At 37.1% G+C, this 20,208-nt stretch overlaps 1 protein-coding gene across 2 annotated transcripts in view; it reads right to left on the bottom strand.

Annotated features, from left to right (window-relative positions):
* The window catches only part of TPP2 (tripeptidyl peptidase 2), a 55,376-nt gene that overhangs the window by 8,048 nt on the left and 27,120 nt on the right, over positions 1 to 20,208 (bottom strand). The window contains exons 19-28 of one of the 2 annotated variants that reach the window (XM_039563180.1): positions 18,581 to 18,681; positions 16,529 to 16,625; positions 16,120 to 16,257; positions 14,474 to 14,718; positions 14,197 to 14,275; positions 12,274 to 12,312; positions 5,505 to 5,656; positions 5,311 to 5,407; positions 4,301 to 4,431; positions 2,328 to 2,535 (exon numbers count right to left, since the gene is read on the bottom strand). In XM_039563180.1, coding sequence (XP_039419114.1) covers positions 2,328 to 2,535; positions 4,301 to 4,431; positions 5,311 to 5,407; positions 5,505 to 5,656; positions 12,274 to 12,312; positions 14,197 to 14,275; positions 14,474 to 14,718; positions 16,120 to 16,257; positions 16,529 to 16,625; positions 18,581 to 18,681 — 1,287 coding nt within the window. The remainder of the gene's footprint in view (positions 1 to 2,327; positions 2,536 to 4,300; positions 4,432 to 5,310; positions 5,408 to 5,504; positions 5,657 to 12,273; positions 12,313 to 14,196; positions 14,276 to 14,473; positions 14,719 to 16,119; positions 16,258 to 16,528; positions 16,626 to 18,580; positions 18,682 to 20,208) is intronic. The other variant, XM_039563232.1, reaches the window with a different exon arrangement.

Below are 20,208 nucleotides of genomic sequence, written 5' to 3'. Positions count from 1 at the left end.
ATGGGAAGCTTAGAACTAAACACACTTAGAGTAATAATTCTATCTGAAGTCATTATTTTATATATATATATAATTGAATGATCAGTGCAGTATTTAAATGCCTTTCTCACTCAGATGTTCCATCTTTCAAGTGCCAGTATCACACAGCCATGTCTAGATAAAAGAAGAGCTCCACATTTTCATCTGCAACACACTGCTTTAGAATAAGCTGTCTCTTGACAAGTCTCCTTTGAAGGACATTCACACAAGGTCTATCCCTATCTGACTTGACTGCTCCACTTTCAAACCTCTTATGTCTGTGCTGGTTTAGGATGGGCTAATTAATTTTCTTCACAGTAGCTGGTATGGGGCTGTGTTTTTGATTTGTTCTGCGAACAGTGTTGATAACTCAGGAATGTTTTAGCTGTTGCTGAGCAGTGCTTGCAGAGTCCAGACCTTTTCTGCCTCTCATCCCACTCCACCAGTGAGAAGGCTGGGGGTGCCCAAGGAGCTGGGAGTGGATACAGCCGGAACAGCAGACCCCAAGTGACCAAAGGGATATGCCGTACTATATGACACCACACTCAGCATATAAAGCTGGGTTAAGAAGGAGAAAGGGGGAAAGTTTGGAGTGATGGTGTTTGTCTTCCCAAGTCACGGTTGCATATCATGGAACCTGGCTTTCCTGGAGATGGCTGAACACCTGCCAGCCCATGGGAAGTGGTGAATGAATTCCTTGTTTTGCTTTGCTTGCATGCACAGCTTTTGTTTTACCTACTGAACTGCCATGTTTGCACCCTGCAAGTAGCTCTGTAGCTCTCATGACAGTCAATCAGTTTAGATTTCAATTTGAGTAATAAAACTCAAAAAAGTAGGAAAAAGAAGACATATTACATAAACAGGATGGAAGTTATTTCCATGTGAAATGCTACAAAAATCTAGAAAAGTTTTGTTGGTCTTTTAGTACCAATTTAACAATACGGAATAATCTATTTTCAGAGCAAAATCTGAATATTTGACAAATCCATGGTTAAGCCAGTCAAAGAGAGAGGTTCAATTCCTCATCTGTAGAATTCAAATCAGAGTTACTTATTCCAGGCCCAGAGCACACAGCTCAACAATGTTATCTGTCTTGAAATAAAAGCCAAAGAGTGAAACACCAACAAAACATCTATATTGGCATTCTTCCACAGAAATTATTCCCATCAGCTTTAAAAAAATAAAAAACAGGAGACAGAAGTAAACCAGGGGTTACTGTACTGGAACAAAGTATTGCATTTACAAACAGACAGCAAGAAAATCATGTGCAAAACAATATGATTGAAGCACCAAAATCTGCTACCACATATTATAATCAGTTAATGATTAGAAGAGATATGCTGAAAAGATGTATGTGTACAAGGACATATACATTAAAGTGAGGAGGGTAAGCACCATCAACCTTCTTGATCAAGCCTCCACCCAAAGCACAAGTTCTTACAGGAAGTTTATCTACTGTCAGGGAAGTTACATGTTTTTGTTCTTTTTTTTCTTTACTCTTAGAAGTTTCTCTTTTGTAACTATCTGAAGTGCTTTGGTAATTTTACATAATTATCAACAAATACCCTGGTCACTCCATCTTCCACTAAAACACAGCCATATGTGACAGTTAAGTTCAGAAACTAATTAACATCAATAGCTCGAAAGTTAAAAATACAAAGTCAAAACCTCTCTAAATTAAAAGCTACATAACTAATCACCGACAATGGAATTTTTTTCCCCTCTGAAATTGCTGTCTTGAATGAAGGAGAAAAAAAATTCAGCTCTCAGGATCAGGAACTCTGAAATGTCAGGGAAGCCTGTGCTAATAAACATGTAAGCATAATTATTTCCAAGGGTTTCTCCTTTACCTCTACAGACATTACTGACAGCAAAACACAAAACTTCTCTTGTCCATAGTGTGGAAGAGGCTACAGCATGCAGGACTGAACAGGGTATGGATGCTGCACACTTCTGTGTGTACAGCTACAACAGCGCACAGGTTAATCAAAAATATTCCCTGGAAAGTACAGAAAGAAGCAATTCAATAAAGGAAGCAGCTTTTTCGTGGAAGTCTGGTACTGTCTTACACCCTTCCCTTAATCTCTACATTCATTTGCACAGAGATGGGCTTACCATGGATTTGACAGGCTTGGCAAAATCACCGTGGAAAGAGGTCATAAAGGAAGCACAACATACGGGGACATCATGGAAAAGTAGAAGAGAGGAATGTACAAGGCTGTGCACACAAAGGCAGTGCATAATTCCAGAAAAAAAAACATCAGAAAACCCAACATGCAAATGAAAAAAAATCTGCTCTGGTCTCTTACCTTGCTGTCAAAAAGATCAGTCCATTTTGTTGTTTCCCAGAATGTCTCTGTCAAAGCTTCCGAGCAGCTCTCATGATCCTCATCTTTGCCTTCTGCATCACTGGAAGCAGCCCCTTCTTGGGTCTGCAGATGAAGAAGTTGGTCAGCCAGTGCACTTCCCTTTCGACAAAGTGCATCCACTAAAGTACTCTTCTGTTTTTCCATTTCACTAGGGAAAGAAAATACAGTATGAAAAGTATTTAGAGCCTTTTGCAAATACCTCCTTAAGAACAAAAACAGTGCTAACTCAGTTTAAGTTTAAAAGTTTACAGTAGTTAGTACACACTGATGTCATGATGATTTTTTGCCTTTTCTTTTATACCCGTTATACCTTTTTACAGCTTCTGTATTCTTAGTGCTTTTTGCCTACATTCTTGGACTTGTTTGTTCAGCTAGGAGACTAAACATTTTAGAATCTTCATAAGTAAGGGTTGATGTGCCCCAGACCCCAAGGTCCTCTCCAGAACACATTCTGTAAATTAAGATAGAACTATCCAGGGGAAGGCTCCTTGGGGAGGGGGGCTCACTCGAGCCTCTCATTGGAGAATTTTTGATAGATATGCTAATTAGTAAAACCTATAATGTTATACCAGATCTTTTGAGAGTGGGCATTGTGGTGTGCATTTCAGCACACTCCACCTGGACGTGTGCACCTAAGGATCCTTAAAATAAATACCAAGGTAAAATCCCTTTTCCTTTCTAACCATATTTGACTCTTGATTTTAAGACCAGAAAAAGGCATCGGTACAAAATGAAAATAAGCAGAAAGATAATTTTTAAAGAAAGGCTATTTACTATAAATTAAACTAATCATAAAAGATTACCTAAAGACACTATTCATTAAAGATACTCAATCATTCCTCTGCATATGAAATGCCTTAGATGACTTAAGGCAAGGACAACTCAGGATTCTAAAAGTAAGCCAGCATCTAGAAATACAGCTTTATAGTTCCTGGCTTTGTAAACAGAGAGTGAAATCCACCACTAACATAAGCAGATACAATTCTGCTGACTTCAAAGGAATTGCATCCATTTAAAGCATTGAATTTGGTGTTCAATTTCAGATGTTATATTCAAACCACATGACCTAATGGATCAACTTACCAAGAAATGTTTAGAATGAAGTTTATTATGTCAAGGCTTTGCTTTTATATCAGCAATTCTAGAATTACACACAAATCTGAATTCAGGATAGCCAGAACAGACAGACTAGCTTTACAACTGAAATCTGGTATTTTATAGATAATCAACATAGATGCATCTCCCATTTTAAGGGCCTAATATTCAGATCTGCTGTTCTGTTACTAAAACAGCACCATGCTACACACAGCAAAATCCATCTCTATCTTCTCTTATTCTCTAGCCTAAGGTGTCACCTTCAAAATACTGTCTTCCTAAGGATATATATAGTGATAGCACAGAGGAACAATCTAAAACTAAATAAGAACAATGGGTCTCAAAAATACTCTGAAGCACATGATCACACTTTTCACAAATGAAATTTTTTGCAAGCAGTTACTTCTTAGGCTGGTGTAAATTTTGTCTTCAAACACAGATCTGAAAGGTTGCAAAACAAAGAAAAGGCAGATAGCATTCAAACAGATACTTCTACTGATACTCCAGTGGTCCCTCTGATCTTAGATTAAGCTTGACAAAACAACTTAATATCCCATTTTTCTGATACATTTACATCCTGAAAGCACCCCTGTTTATTTTATTGAATAAATAAAAATTGGAAGTTTCAGTGTCCCTGCATTCTGGAGATATAATAAGAGAACACAATAATTGTATAGTCATATTTTAAATTGCCTGTGCCACAATAAAATAATACAAGCTATCAAAAAAAGTTACAGTCATTCCATTTCTTACATGCTGAGACAAAGTACATAGACTACAGAAATAGGATGCAGGAAAATTATTTACTGGGTAGGTACTTTTTTATAGTAGTTGCATCAGGCCTAGGATCAGTCTTCATGGCAAAATATACTGCTAATGCTGTTTGATCAATATGAGAGATTACTGTATTTGCAGCTTCAACGATTTCATCAAGTCTTTTCATTCGCTCCTAAAAGCAGAATACAAAAAGATGTTGAGCACCATGAAATCACACTACTTCGTTGTTGATTCTACTAACACTAGGGTGATTGCAAAGCTATGCAGAAATAACGTTTGATAATTCAACATGCTCTTTTCTCCACTTCATTCAAATTTTGCTTAAAGAACTCTGAAAAGTCTTCAAGATTTCCTGCATGCTTAGTCCATTTCACTGAAAACAAACTGAAATAGGAGGTTGGTATAAGCAAAATGCAGAGAAAGAAAATCACCTTTCAGTACAAATCAGTACTCTTATATAATGCAGTGGTTATTCAATTCAGAAATAAATATCAAATCAGAACCAAATAAAAAGAAAAATATTCAAGCTAGTGGCATATGCACAAAAGTGTTTGCCTTCAAGATTAAAAAAAAAAAACCCACATGCAAACTGTTCTGTTCACAGCTCCTATTTTTGAGGACAATGATGGAAGAACCTGGATTTAGCTGTGTCACTTTAGGGGGTAACTGTCCTCAGTTGTCTGAGTCATGCTGCTAGGAGAAATTACCAGTGCAGAAGAGGAAAAGAATTGGGATGTGTGTTTGTCTCAGTAGCCACCATTCAGAATAAAACTGTTGTAGACTAAGTATGCAAGAAAATTTACAATCTGTTTAACTGAACAAGGCATAACTTGATGAGCAAACACACTCTGGTTAGGCATCCTTTCTTTTATTCTGCTGTGGGATTAAGTAAATCACACTCAAGGGAGGCACCTGTCACTTTAATTAGAAATTTCTGCTTTTTAATACTGAGTACAGTCACTTCAATTTCAAATGTATACAAAGAAAGGCTCAGTTGCTTAAGCTACATGGATGTATTGAGACAAATTAAGTGTAAGAAGTGCTAAATAACCTTTTCAGAATCCAGCTGATGAAGTCTTGCAACATACAAAGGAAGATGATTAGGAAATGCTTCTTTCAACTCACTATACATGTCAGTGGTATCCAGCCTAGAAAATAGAAGGATATAGCATGAAAGACAGATTTTGAGTATTTTTGTGAACTTCAAGCTGCTTCAAGCTTGTGTAGTAATGACAGCAGACATACTTGGTCATCCACTGTATTTTTAGGTCTCTTAAAGCTTCAGCAAATTCTTCTTTTGCATCTTTTTCTTTTTCCTGTTCTTTTTCTTTCTCTTTGCTGCCATTTTTACTCTTTGATGGTGATGGTATCAGATGATAGTGAACAGTAAGGACATCCTGGAGGTGGGAAAAGAGACACATACTGAGAGGGATACAGTACATTTTTATCTGATGTCGTATGAAAGCTACATCATAGCCAGCAACTACTCTGAGCTACACATACAGTGAGTAAGGGTTCTGAGAGCAAAGATATTAGACAGTAAAAATTCAGGAACTCCTTTAAGTTTTTATTCTAAGCAATGCAAGAATGTAAATATTAAAACAGCATACTAGGTATAAGAAAAGAAAGCCTAAAATCTAGCCACTTTGACATTTTTACATTCACATAATTTTACATAATATTAGTTAAGGAATAAGGAAGGTGTTTTTCTGTTTGTTTGTTGATAAAAAAGCAGGTAACTTGGTTAAAAGGCTAAGGGAAAAAAGACAGAGATCCTATTCTACAAATCTGGCAATAAACAAATGAATAAAGATGGCTGAATTCTAAAAAATAATACCACAGTAGGATAAACATGAAACATGTCACAGGATATGCTTATTCCTCTCAAGATACTATTTCTTCCATGTGCATACTGATGCATCCACAGTCAACTGATTTCCAGTTTGCTGCCACAGACTTTCCAGTTTCACCTGTATCTCTGTTCTAATTAAGTAGACACAACAGCAAGATTTTTTTTTTAAACCTTAAATGATAGCATAGAAATATCACTATAGTTTGAGTTCATGCTACACCAGTCAATAACCACCATGAGAAGATCAGTTACAGCTATTTAAAAGGAAAATCCTAACTCAGACCATGTTCTTGAAGTTACATAGAAGTTTGCAAATAAGGTAGCATTAGATTTCATTCATTGCTTCTAAAACATCAAACTGCTGAGTGAGGCCATTTCATTCTTTTTGGTTTTAATGTTGCAATCTTTAAACAAGCCTCTACCTACAGAGTGAGGGCACATATCCCTTTACTTTACATATCAGATATTTCACAGAGAATATCATGGAAGTTTAAATCCTCTAGATACCTCTACTCTGTTTCAACACGGTGCAAAATATTGAGCCACATGCTCAATTACTGTGGCAATTTAATTATTCTTACCAATTATTCCAGAATACATTTGTGGGAATACTTCCCATAAACCAAGTCAGTGCTGTGTAATAAAATGAACCCTTGTGTACAAGATGGAGTTAAAGTTACTTAAATAGCAAGTAAAAGGGTGACAGAAACTGCAGAAAGGGACTTCAATATTACACTTCTGAAACATTCAAAAATCATGATGCAGAAAAATTTTATTTGAACTTATAGTTCAAACAGAACAGCATCTTGCTGTGGGTTACTGAACACAATACTGGTAAAAGTGACTACAATATCCCCTTAGAACAATTTTTCCAGCTTTAAATTTAAATACTTTAAATATTTTTAAATACATTTAAATATTTTTTGAAAACTAGTTTAGATAACTAATCTGCATTAACATGTAGCTTTCACAGAACTATCCTGCACACATGCATTTCAAGTATGAAGTGCACGACCAGTCAGTACACCTAAATGAGCCTCCAGCAAGACCTAGGCCAGAGCATGACAAAACAGGTCATGGAAGTAAGTACACACAGGAAGAGGTCAGGAACATGGTATGGGGCTCACTAAGGTAAATATTGTTGCAGAAAGCAACAATACAGTTCACTAAAGCAAACCAAACATTCTAAGAAGTCTAATAAGCTAATTCAGCACAAAAATCTTAATTTACAATGTTTTCTAAAAGATGTCCTCCCTCTATTGAGACTAGTATTTTCCTACAAAAGAAACCTGACTTTCTAAGAAATACTCTTCCAATAGTTGAGGATTTCCTTCTTGAAAGTCCTTTTTCATTTCACGTGGCAACGTATTTTTGGAGTTACATATATAGATGACCTCTGCATTCTCAAGCCTTGTCTATATGAGAAGGCTCTGTAACTCTGATTTAAGTTTCAAACCAAACATAATTGGATTAACAAAATCTCACTTATGTGGATGAACACTTGCATTTTGAGAGACTAATCCCATGTAGCTAAACCATCAACAGTAAAATGTCATCTCCCCTTTCTCTCACATAGGTACTTTTGGTCTCATGAGGTTCTGCAAGCCTTACAAGCTATGACCATTGAAAGGAAAACAATGACCTTCAGACCCAGGTACCCTACTCTCAAAAGAGCTTACAGAGCACACTTCTCCACAGACCTCAAACTTACTTCATGGGATAAAGTTTAGGTGTTTATCACATTTAACTAAACTATTACAAGGCCTTAAGATGGACTGAAGGCTTCTTTATTTATTTTATCTGCAAACACTAGGATCATCTATAACACTTGGTAACTCCCCAGATACCAGAAGATTTCAGAATGGCACTGTCATTGCCATTACAGAAACATAAATCATTAGAGACTAAGGAGAAGAAAGGCAGCTCTTCACAATTCAGCAGTTCAATGTGTTTTCTTATTCAAACTTCTCTCTGACAGGAACAGAATTCCTAGAGTAGTGTACTGGATTTCATTTTATATATAACTATAAAAAGATACAGAGCTATAGACAGAGAAAGACAGCAAGTGAGCATATTATCCACTGAAAAAATTTCTTTAAGGAAACTTTCAAATTTATCCTCTAGAAAGATACGCAGTATTGGGAAGCACACAGGATATGCACTTTGGTCAGTGTACTCTGTGGAGTATCATAATCCTCACTGGGTTTACTTTTAACTACAAACTGCACACATAAACAAACACAGTGCCCTCAAAACAGTCACCTTTTAAAAGAGGTTAATTAACAGTTAATTTGGCTTCCAAATTTCTATTTAGATTTCTCTCTGGTGTTTTAACATCTAGTACTTTACATGTAAAACACATATAAAACTATTGTTATTTGTACTTCAAAGCATTCGCAGCAAAACTAACCACAGGAAAAAGAGCTCCCTCTAGGAACACATCCCAGGTCTCATTTTCCATTTAATAAGTATCTTCATATTAATGCCTGTCTGCACATAAAGATGAATATACATATGGAATCTGAATCTGTTTTAAGAGGCCTACAATTTGTGCAGTGTTGCTTATTTTTATGGCAACTCTCACTTAATAGAAAATTAATTAAGCTTCTTGAAGTCACCAGGCAGGCTTACACAAAATTTTATCAGACACATACTTCATCCTATTTTTGAACACCTCATGATTAAACAGGGATAGTATGTTAATGCTCAAAGGAAGTCACCCTTTTTCATTTGACTTCACAATGGTATTTATTAGTCTTCCACTAGTACTTATCAATACCTGCATAATGCATTTCTTGCTTCAAACTGGAAGAAAGGATAGCAGAATAGGGAGAAAGTTGTAGAAACTTTCCATCCCTTGGCTAATTGTTACATATTGCTGTTCAAAAGTTGCATTATGTAAACCAACAAAAAATTATTCTTACAGACCAGAAAAAGTCAATGATATGTTTTTCATTCTAACTATGTTCTGGACAAAGCTTGAAGACAAGTGGAAAAAGTCATCAGATTGTAACTGCATTACAAAGGAAAACAAAGACACCTGTTTATTATGTGGAGAGAACCCCTTAACATTTTTGTACAGTTATAAAAGAATTAACTGTCTTTGGAAAACTAGGCTGCTATTTCCTGGCATAACCACAAACTGCTTTTATGCAAAATCAGAGATGCAGTCAGGCAGACTGAAACCTGCTGAATGTCCGGGGCCAGAGGGTGATCAGTGACACACAGTTGGAGGTCAGTAACTAATTGTGTGTCCCGGGGTCAATTCTGGATTGAACCCTGTTCAATATCTTCATTAATTACCTGGATGATGGGGAGGAGGGCACCCTCAGCACATTTGCTACTGACACCAGACCAGGAGGAGTGGCTGATATGCCAGGAAGTCTGCTGCCATCCAGAGGGAACTCAAAAGGCTGCAGAAATGGGCCCAACAGAAGCCTCATGAAGTTCAACAAAGGTAAGTGCAAGAACTGGAAAAGAATAAATCCAGGCACAGTACATGCTGGGGGCCATCCAATACGAAAGTAGCTTCGCATCCTGGTGGGCACCAGGTTGAACATGAGCCAGCAGCATGCCCTTGTGGCAAAGAGGGCTCCTAATCTTACAAGAGGGCCTGGACCTGTCTTTGAAAAACATGAAAAATCTACACATACTTTTTTGACTGTCTACATCACAAAAGAAACATATAAACAAGTTTTCTGTGCTGATAAACATCTTAACTGCATGTAAACTTATGACAGGGCAAGGTCAATATCAAAATTTTTAAACTAGGAAGGCCTCTGAGTTGCATTCTCAGCAAAATGTGTTAATTAGAGCTCTTGCAGAACAATGCTCTGAAATACACAGGTGTTTTATTTCACAGAATATACCGAGTTGGAAGGTACGCAAGCATCATCAAGTCCAACTCCTGGCCCTGCACAGCACCATCTCCTACAGTAAAACCATGTGCTCAAGAACATTGCCCAAACGCTTCTTGAACTCTGTCAGGCTGGTGCTGCGACCACTTCCTTGGAGAGCCTGTTCCAGTGCCCAACCACCCTGTGGGTGAAGAACCTTTTTCTAATATCCAATCTAAACCTCCCCAACACAACTTCAGGCCACTTCAGGTCCTGTCACTGGTCACCACAGAGAAGAGACCAGTGCCTGTGGCTCCGCTTTCCCTCACGAGGAAATTGCAGACTGCAATGAGGTCTCCCCTCAGTCTTCTCTCCCACAGCTGAACAGACCAAGTGACCTCAGCTGCTCCTCATGCAGCTTCCCCTCCAGGCCCTTCATCATCTTCATTGCCCTCCTCTGGACACCCTCTAATGGTTTCATACCTTTCTGATATTGTAGCACCCAAAACTGCACACAATATTCCAGGTGAGGCTGCCCCAGTGCAGAGCAGAGTGGGACAATCCCCTCCCTTGCCCGGCTGGTGATGCTGTCTGTGCCTGATGCACCCCAGGACAGGGCTGGCCCTCCTGGCTGCCAGGGCACTGCTGACTCATGTTCAACTTGCCATTGACCAGGTCCCTTTCCATGGCACTGCTTTCCAGCATCTCATTCCCCAGTCTGTCCATACATCCAGGGTTGCCCCATCCCAGGTGCAGAATCCAACACTTTCCCTTGTTGAACTTCCTATGGTTGGTGATTGCCCAGCCCCCTATTTTGTCAAGGTCTCTCAACAGGGCCTTCGTGCCTTCAAGGGAGACAACAGCTCTTCTCAATTCAGTATTGTCTGCGGACTTGCTCAGTACCCCTTCCAGTCCTGTGTCCAAGTCATTGATGAAGATGCTGAAGAGCACAGGCCTGAAGATGGAGCCCTGCAGAAATCCACTAGTTTATTTGCTGCTAGTACACTGATTAGTAATGGAATTACTAATCCATTAGTAGATGGAAGTAACAAGAAGGACAGTTTTTATCTGGGCTTGGGTGGTTTTACTGCTCAGATCTGAACACAAATCTCTGTTCTAAAACCAAAGGAAAAAAACCCCAACAACCAAAAAAAACCCCCAAAAGACTACAACCTCTGGAATCTGTTTAATAGTTTTGTTATTCAAATTGTATTATTATGAGAGTTTAACTCCCTTGTTAGAGATTCACTTAGTGAAGATCTTATACCCTATTCAACAGGAAGCCATGCATTCACAGGGGATTTTAAATTATCTTTCTAAAGGTGATCTGCATGATTTTCAGGTATGAAAATAAAACTCAGCAACGTACACTAAAATCCTGCTTGGAAAGCCTGATCACATTCCCACACGCTTATTACACCAAGACCAGAGTAAGTTAGCAGGTTCAGCTTCCAGCTCACTATTCACAAAATAATGGACTGGACACATGACTATAAACTATATTAGTCATAGTTCTTAGGTCTTACTTCTAACAAGAATCCTGACTAATCTGCATGTCACTCGAGAACAAAGTACCTTGAAATCAACAGCAAGTAAATACCATTACAACTTAAGAACAAGAAAAAACCCAGTAATGTTATGTAAGTAGTCTAGTAAAATATTTTTTTGCATCTTTTAAACAAACTCGTTTCACACTCTGCTGGCAAATTATTGTATGACCTGATGTGAAAATATGAGAAAGCACAATATTAAACACTGTTATATTAAAAGTCACCCCCTTTCTAAACTATCTTATACACACTCCAAAATTCAGTCTGTGAATATTACTACCTGCTACATGACTGTATAAACTCTAGCTTCCTACTGTATACTTTTTGTGGCCGTAAAGAAGACAACTCTCAATTTAGTAGACTGGGAATATAGTTAGATTTCAATTATTCAATTCAAATTAAAGTGTTAGGTTTATATTTAACTCTTAACCTGCAGACAGAATAGGCAGAAATGCTTGCCACAAAAAATCTTGAGCACAAACACTGAACATTTCTGAGTATTTAATAACATGAAAAATCGCAGACCACTAACACCACATGCATTTTTACAGCACTTGTTGCAGAAGTATACAGATGCACACGTGCCTCTCAGCTATGTGTTACAGTAGTGTTTTGTCATTCTACCAGTAAACATACTTAAGGTGCTGAAGTAAGTAACTCAGGTCTAAGCAGGTAGATGAAGGAGACAAATTAAAAACCAAGACTGGTAGACAAATTCTTTAAGTCATATGCAAAAAGACTTCAGTATATCTTTTTCAAAAACTAACATTCAGTACCTTTTTAAATTTTCCTTGTCGCTTTGCTGCAGACTGCCCCTGGGAGTTAGAATAACATACTGTAAGAAAACATGCACACACCACACAGGATGGAGACACCTTCTCTGTACAATTAATAGTTATACTTCCAACCTACAGATTTCCAACCTATAGAGAGTCACATCTATGATCAAACATGCTCTTAAAGCATGCCCTTTCAGGTTTTTAAAATTAATAAACCAATGCATCACTGTATATACAATCCATTACTCCTGCAATATAAGCAAGTGTTGTTAACCACTTAGCTTCAATTAATAAATTACAGAAATCCAGCCTTAGAATTTTAGCTTTTTGACTGTTTAGTGGCATTGTTCTATTTCATAATAAATATAGACAAATTAAGATACATTTTCCCTTACCTTGCATCCACCCACTGACTTAGAGACAACTTTGCTGCCTAGTCCTCCTTTTTTTGTCTCCTGGTACGTATTGAGGTTCACTAAAGGCAGCAGAAAGTATCAGATGCTATTTGATACCATCCTTTTTCCATTGAAATATGATCATAAGAGTAATGCTTTATACTATGACATGAGAGACACCTCAGCTAGAATGTCCTTCTGTGTAAGATCTCAAGTATTCCCCATCACATGAAATTTGACAGGCTGTATCTACCTATCTCCTGCTTCCTATCCCAGAAACCACTGTACATAGCCACTTAGTCTGGTTTTAAAATAGAACATGCAAGAATTGCAAACAGTAGTTCAAGGAAGCGCACAGTTCTAGCTAGGGAAACTAAATTAGACTAGTGTAACTGATTTATCATGGATTTCATAAAAGCACATTTGCAACCTTGCAGGAATCACAAATATTAAACTAGGTGTTTTAGAGCTCCTACTTACTGGGTTTTTCCTCACTGACACAAATTCTCCTGATACATTCTCACCTGCAGTTACATGCAATCTGCCCTAAAAGTACTAGCTACAATCAATTCAGATTGAATTAACTAAACTTTTATGCTCAACAAGATCTAAAGGTATATGCCAACCTACTCACAGAAACTTATTTTCTATGAAGATGTATTCTAGTTTCAGACGTTGTTCAGCCATATCTAGTGGTATATGGACACAGATCAACTACCTCTGAGTACTAACAATCACCAGGATTGACTAAAATTTAGTCTCAGGCTTACCATCTGTTTAAAGACAGCTAAGGGAATCTTCTAAACACTGTAGCACCAGATACACAGAAAAGTGACATGGTTACTATAATCACTGTTGCATTATAGAGTCATACAAGTTAAAAAAACATTTTTCACAGGATGCTGCGTTATGAGCAAAAAGATGCTTCTTTTTCTAGCATCACACACAGAGATCTTATACCATTTTGTTGAAGCATACAGTCATACTAGTGGTTGACAACATCAGTGTGTAGCAGGTAAGAAAATCTGTTTATGTATTTGAGTCAGCACAATTCCTACTACTTGGTAATGGTAACATATGTGTTTAGAAAGCACGTGTTTTTGCTGAAAATTGCATGCAAGCAACAAAGAGTCTTACAGAACCAACATGCACATAACACTATATGCACGTATTTTTCATTCAAAAATTACATTAAGCTAGGGAGTTACAGATGTTCAATTTTAAAGGCTGCACACCAACAAAAAAGCAGTTGCTTATAGAAATAAAAGATTTCAGAGTAAAAGAATTAAAACTCAAAATTTAGAAAATGCAATGAAATTTGAAATTAGAAGATGAAAATAATAATAGAACTACTTAGAAGTTATGCTGACTTTATAGTGAAACAACTGCTTCTAAAACGTATTATGTTACCAAATCTAATGCTCTTTAAAGTGCTAACTCCACACAATACAGCACTTCCTGGCATGCCATTTGCTCGCTAGAAAGAATTTCAGAAAAACCCCCGTCATCCATTCCATATACTCACAGCTTTCTTTCCAAGTTCTGTTTTAGACAGAGTAAGACTTCCTGCAAGATAACATCCTGGTCCTGCTCCTTTAGGTATTCTGTTCAAAGAAAGTAAGCCCAGTGTTAAACCCAGGTTCACTAAGGTTTCATGGAAACTACAATAAAGAAGCCAAGCAGGGGAAGAGCGACACAAGGAATTACCAAGCCTGGACAGGTAGACACTATTAAAGTATCATTTTAGTGAGGTGCAGAGGCAGTTGCCTAGATGCAATGAGAAAAACAACTTCATAACTTACTTGTCATCAGGCAGAGAAGTAACAAAGAATGGCTGACTGTGTTTTGGTGGTAACGTCAAACTGTTGGATTTCTTCTTCCCTAAGAGAGCAAGGCTATGGTTTTCATAAATATCTAAGCTCAAGGTACTAGACAACCTGTGAGAAACAATAAAGGGCAGGTCTTTGATGCGATCCAGCTCACTGTTCTGCTCATGACGAATTTGTAACCGAATGGTATAATCTCCTTTTTCCAGTTTCACAGAATACTGAAAGAAAGAAGTTCTCATAAATGTCAAGATTAAGTATTTCACCATTCATAAAAAACCCCGAAGCCCAGAAATAAGACAGCCATGTTCTTGATCCTCATAGCTCTAGCCATTTAAACTATACCAGATTGCTTGGTTTTGGAATCTCCTGAAAACAAGAGTGTTTTCAAGACATGATAGCAACCAAAACACATTTTGTACTGACTGAAAAAGAAATTAAGTTTTCAGACCACGAGACAGGCTGACATAATACAGTATTAAAATAGGAACAAATTAACTGTTAAAATAATAATCAGAATTCCTGTTAAGCTTTCACTTCAAAACCTTGGCAGGTTTGCCTTAATACACTTTCAATTTACTATGTTGGGGTGCTTTGCAGTTTAGACCACAAAACATCTTCTCCTGTCCCAAACACTCTACCAATTTTCACACCAAGGGACTCAGTATTCCTGTGAGATGCAGTTTAAAGAGCTGCCAGACTCTTTGTCCTGAGCTTGTTACTCAGGAAGATGCAGATATTGTCTCCGTTATTTTAAAAAATCCCAAAAAAACCCAAAACAAGCAACAACAGAACTAAAAACCAGGAAAACAATGCAATTTCTGAAAATAATTTATAAACTTTAAAGCATGTCTCTTGAAACTATCTTTTGTACACTTCCAGAATGATCAATCTATCAAAGTTAACATTACATTGATGATATTCAACTGTGATTTTAGATTGGTAAAAAACAGTTTCAAAACAAAAAAATTATGAAAAAAGCTTCTTTTGTGATTTTTTTTTTCTTTTTTTCATTTCTCCCTACTTCCCCCATGATCCAGACACACAGTCTGTTACGGCAGAGATTGCCACAGAGAGTAGAGTATCTACAAGTGTTGTGCAAAAGATGGCAACAGGAAGTAAAAAAAGCTGAAGCATTAAAAAAGCTGTTTGAAGATATCAACAGCACAGAGGACAACATTCATGAATACAGAAGCCTCTGCTCTATCAGCACACAAGTCAGACTACAGGAAAAATAATGGATCCTTTCCACCTTGCACAGAAAAGTTTAAGGTATTGTCTTTGTAAAAAAACAAAATAAAGAACGACACGATTTTGAATTCATTTCTTGAGAAGCACCAAGCAAAATCATAAGAAATCAGAAGTCAGCAGCTTTTCTTCTTTCTCCTTCCTCAGGAGAGAAAAAAACCCAACATGTTCTATTCCATGGACACACATCTGAGTTTTTTTGATAGAGATGCATCATCATTGAACCTTCTATGTCTTCTTGTGAACATATAAGAACATTAAAACTACACATCAAGAAATGTTAAGCGCTAACAAGAGGCTTGGGAGGTGAAAAAGAATGAACGTTTTTACAGTCTGCAGCAAACAGAAGGAAAAAGAAGTACATTACTCTGTACCTGGTGTGGATAGGCATCTCCTGAACCCATTTGTCTTTTGTTCTGGTCAAAAATAATCCAGAGCTGACTATCAAACTCAGATTCGTACAACAATTCACAAAGAAGTGGACAGCTTGGAGTTACTTCTCCACTCTTAGGCTATTAAAAGAAAGGTTAAAGCATTTAATCTACTACAGAATAAAACAATTACAATCCTTACATACATATTCAAAGAAATAACTAAGCTGTAGCCTGTTTCAAGCAACACTCGCTTTTAAAGTGGACCGAATGGAATTTTGACTGTAGCGCATCTAGAGTGTGAATCTAGACCTCTTTTCTGAGAGAAAGCTAGTTAAAATTAAGACCTGGTTTTAGAAAACATGCTGTGTTTATCAATAACTTTAAAAAAACCAACTGCCATAACCCTTACCTGATGGAAGTTATAGGTCAAAATCATCTCATACAGTTGACGATTATTCGGTAAAATATCTCTGGAGCCCAAAGGTTTTATTTTTGCACTCACTGGTCTGCAGTTAAACAACAAAAGGTACTCTTGAGAAACATGTATCTTCTATCAAAATTTGTCTTGCTTAAGTAGAAGCATGTTCTGAGGTACAACTGAATTCAGCACATGCCATAACATCTCATATATTGTAACTATCAAAGCACCATAAATTCCTCAGTTAAAACTAATGTCAGTCCAAAAACAAGGTTTACTGACACTACAGACACTGCTAAAAAAAAAAAAAAAAAAAAAGCCAATGTAGTAAGCATATCTAAATGCTCAAAATTAAAGGCCATTAAAAGTTTAAGGGGAAAAAAATGTCAGGTTCCGTTTCTAGTATCCATGCTGAAATCAGTACTTGTATTCATAACTGAAAGATTAATGGCACTGCAATTAGAAGACAGAACAATTGATAATTCCTTGTTATAGAAGGTTATATCTTCAGAGAATGTAAGAAGCCTTACAGAAATCTGAGTAGTAACACAGAAGAATGTACACTATGGAGTGTCTATGTTAACTCAGATACAGTTGGGAAAAGCAGCCAAAGTTCAGGGCAGCCAAACATTTTAGACCTTAAACATCAAAGGCTATAAACAAAACAATAATGATATAGGAAAAATCTCAGCTTCAGAAATAATAGCAGAATCAGGGTGGTCTGACATCATTTAAGTTTACATTTCATTCATTAAATCAGGCAACTTTTAACTATGTGATCAGAATTTGTTTCCAAGATTCTGTCAGCGCTTTTATCGTCAAGGGCACAGAGTAACCACCCAGTAAGATATGGGTGCTGGCTGGGTCAGACCACACGTCCATTTAACCCAGGTTTCCTGGTCTGGCAGACACTAGATAGACTGCTGACAGAAGTCTTAAGAACGGAGTAATACCACACATGATATGTCTCCCTAACATTCACCCACCCTCCAAGCACTTGAAACAAGAGACAGAAGGAAAGGCCATACAGTAATTTTTCCTCTGTGTTATAATTCATTAGTTCATTCAAGAGACACTATTCATGCCTTAATTTAAATACACAAATATTTCTCCATTGTTTACTTAATTGCAGTTCATTTACTGTCAGATGAGTGCCTTAAATATTACAAGGAGTAAAGAGCATTTCCATTTTCCAAACCAAGAATGAGGCAAAGCTGTATTAAGGGACAGCTTTATTTCCTCACTTAGGGCACATCGAACGGATTATTTCTGAATCTAACATTAGGTGATATGTTCATTAAACTCCTGGCAACCTCAATTCCACTTACAAGTACCCAAAAGCCCCAGACAGAGCCCAAGGCTCCACTGACAGACCCAGATAATGGAAAACTTTGGATTACTGAGCACTGTGAAATTGTCTACCCCACATCTCAAAAGTACCACTTAAACCATATGGCAGTTCTTTATCCTTCTGAAGTGACCAACTTTAATAACTGTTGCACTGTAGAAATTTTCCAGCAAAGTTTTTCCTCCAAATCAGCATGTGTCAAACTGACAAGGTAAACACAGCTTTTCATAAAAAAATCTGGTCAAGATTCTACAAAAACACTTTTAATAAAGCAAGAGAGAGAGGACAGTCTTCCCAGGTCTAAGTTTGGCAGGATCCCAAGCAGATGCTTAGGGGAAAAAAAAACCACCACAAAAAAAAAACAAAAATGAAAAAACCAAAACAAGAAACAGTAGCAGGTAGTAACTCCAATAACTCTACAATTTCCTTCTTTAGATATTAAAGTACCTTTTACCTCTAAGTGTCTGGAAAGCGTAGAATATTTTTGTAAATTTTTCTTCTTTCAAGTTAGCTTAAGGAAAGTAAAGTTTTTGAAAAAAGAGAATGCTGACAAATTAATTGATGCTTCCAAAGCTACTTTGAATTTGACAGGAATATTTTTGTAATCCTGAATTTCACTGCTACAGTGTTACTGTTTTAACTCAACATATGAGGAGGTTTCCCAGTCTCCCAAAACAGTTCCCCAGAAACTCCACCTGAGCGTTTGAACCCAGCTTTTCAGATTTATGCACGGAGCAATATCTTCGTATTTCAACAGGGACTGAACATCAAACCGTACGATGCCTTCTGAAGCGTGCTAGAAGAAGAGTATAGAACAATTATGCTTCTGTGCACTTACAACATCAGATGGGGACCACCTGCTATGACCCTCAAAAATACAACATAAGCTATAATTATTTATTCTTTAACAAGTAATACTGTGTCATTTTGAAAGCGTCACAAGTGCATCTCTATTTTACAACAGCACATAATACTGGGACTTGCAAAACTTTAGCAACTGGAGCCGAAGTTTTATTTATCCATTTTTTCCCCTTCCTAATTTAAATACTTTGTACAGAACTGGTAAGTCATACTTCAAGTAGGACTGCCTTTGTTTGTGCATTTGTGATGACTTCCTTTCAATATTTAATATTCTATATTGTATATATTGAATTAAAACAAGTATTTTATGGTGCTTCCTAGGACTATTATTAGAGAATAGATTAACTCTGCAAAAGAGAAACAATACCGCATACACAGACTTGGTGATGGGCAAAATAATTAGAAAAATTTATTTCTATCCCATAACAAAGACACTGAGCACTATTAAAATTTATTTTATGAAAGTTACTGATGCTCAAAAAGGAAGGGCAAAACTGTTTGCATTATCTTATTTTTCACTGTCCATTATTCATTTGGTGTAATCCTGCTGGGCTGGGGGGCAGCTGCTGTGCACACCATCCCCAACAGCTCTTTCTTTTCCTACTCTACCAATTCAAGACCTGGTACCTTAGCACACTGCATCCACTCTTTCTTCCTCAGTTTATTCAGCTCTTAGAGCCTGAATACATCCGAATTCACCCATGGGACAGCTATAATTTGCTCTGGCCTTTAGCTGAAAAAAAGGCAGGAGCCAAGACAGATTAGCATAGTGCTGCTTCATGTAGGTACCAGCTCTCAAAGAGCTCTCTCCTAAGGTGGGCAGTGTCGAGTCAAGCCAGGTTGCATAGGACAGCAAAGAACATAGGACCAAGACAAAGTACTCTAAATAGCATACTAACATTTTAAGCAACTTTTTCAATCCTTTAGTATCACAGAACATGAGGAATCATGACACTGCCCCACCCACTGTACCTTCAACTGCCCTAAATGATACATCTCAAATCAATCACCATATCTCAATAGAACACTGAACAGAAAATAAATTTTAATGAATTTTTACTCTGAATATGGTATTGAGAGTGCTGGTGTTTTAGCAACAAGTCTAGATATTCAAGTTCAAGAACTGTGGTCCCAGCAAAGTTTATTTACATAAAACACTTGGTACTGTAAGCATATTTATATTTTCAGCCTTTTAGGACGTTTTTTCTACTGGTGTTGAGTTTAGGGTTTTTGTTTGGGTTTTTTTCTCTTTCTTTTTTTCACTACTGGTTTATAATGAAAAGGCATAGAAAAAATCATAAATAATGGTAACTGGCATTTCTCTGGGACTGAACTCCTATTTAACAATTTTTAAGAGAGAACATGAAAGTCTCACGTACAAAAATACTTCTACTGTTTCTAAATACAGGCAAGAAGAAAAGCTATTTTTTTCTGAGTTACTACAGGATTTCACAATAATTCA

The sequence above is a fragment of the Corvus cornix genome, chromosome 1, assembly GCF_000738735.6.
Source record: "Corvus cornix cornix isolate S_Up_H32 chromosome 1, ASM73873v5, whole genome shotgun sequence".
Classification (NCBI taxonomy): domain Eukaryota; kingdom Metazoa; phylum Chordata; class Aves; order Passeriformes; family Corvidae; genus Corvus; species Corvus cornix.
This window is presented reverse-complemented; position numbering and strand designations above follow the sequence as displayed.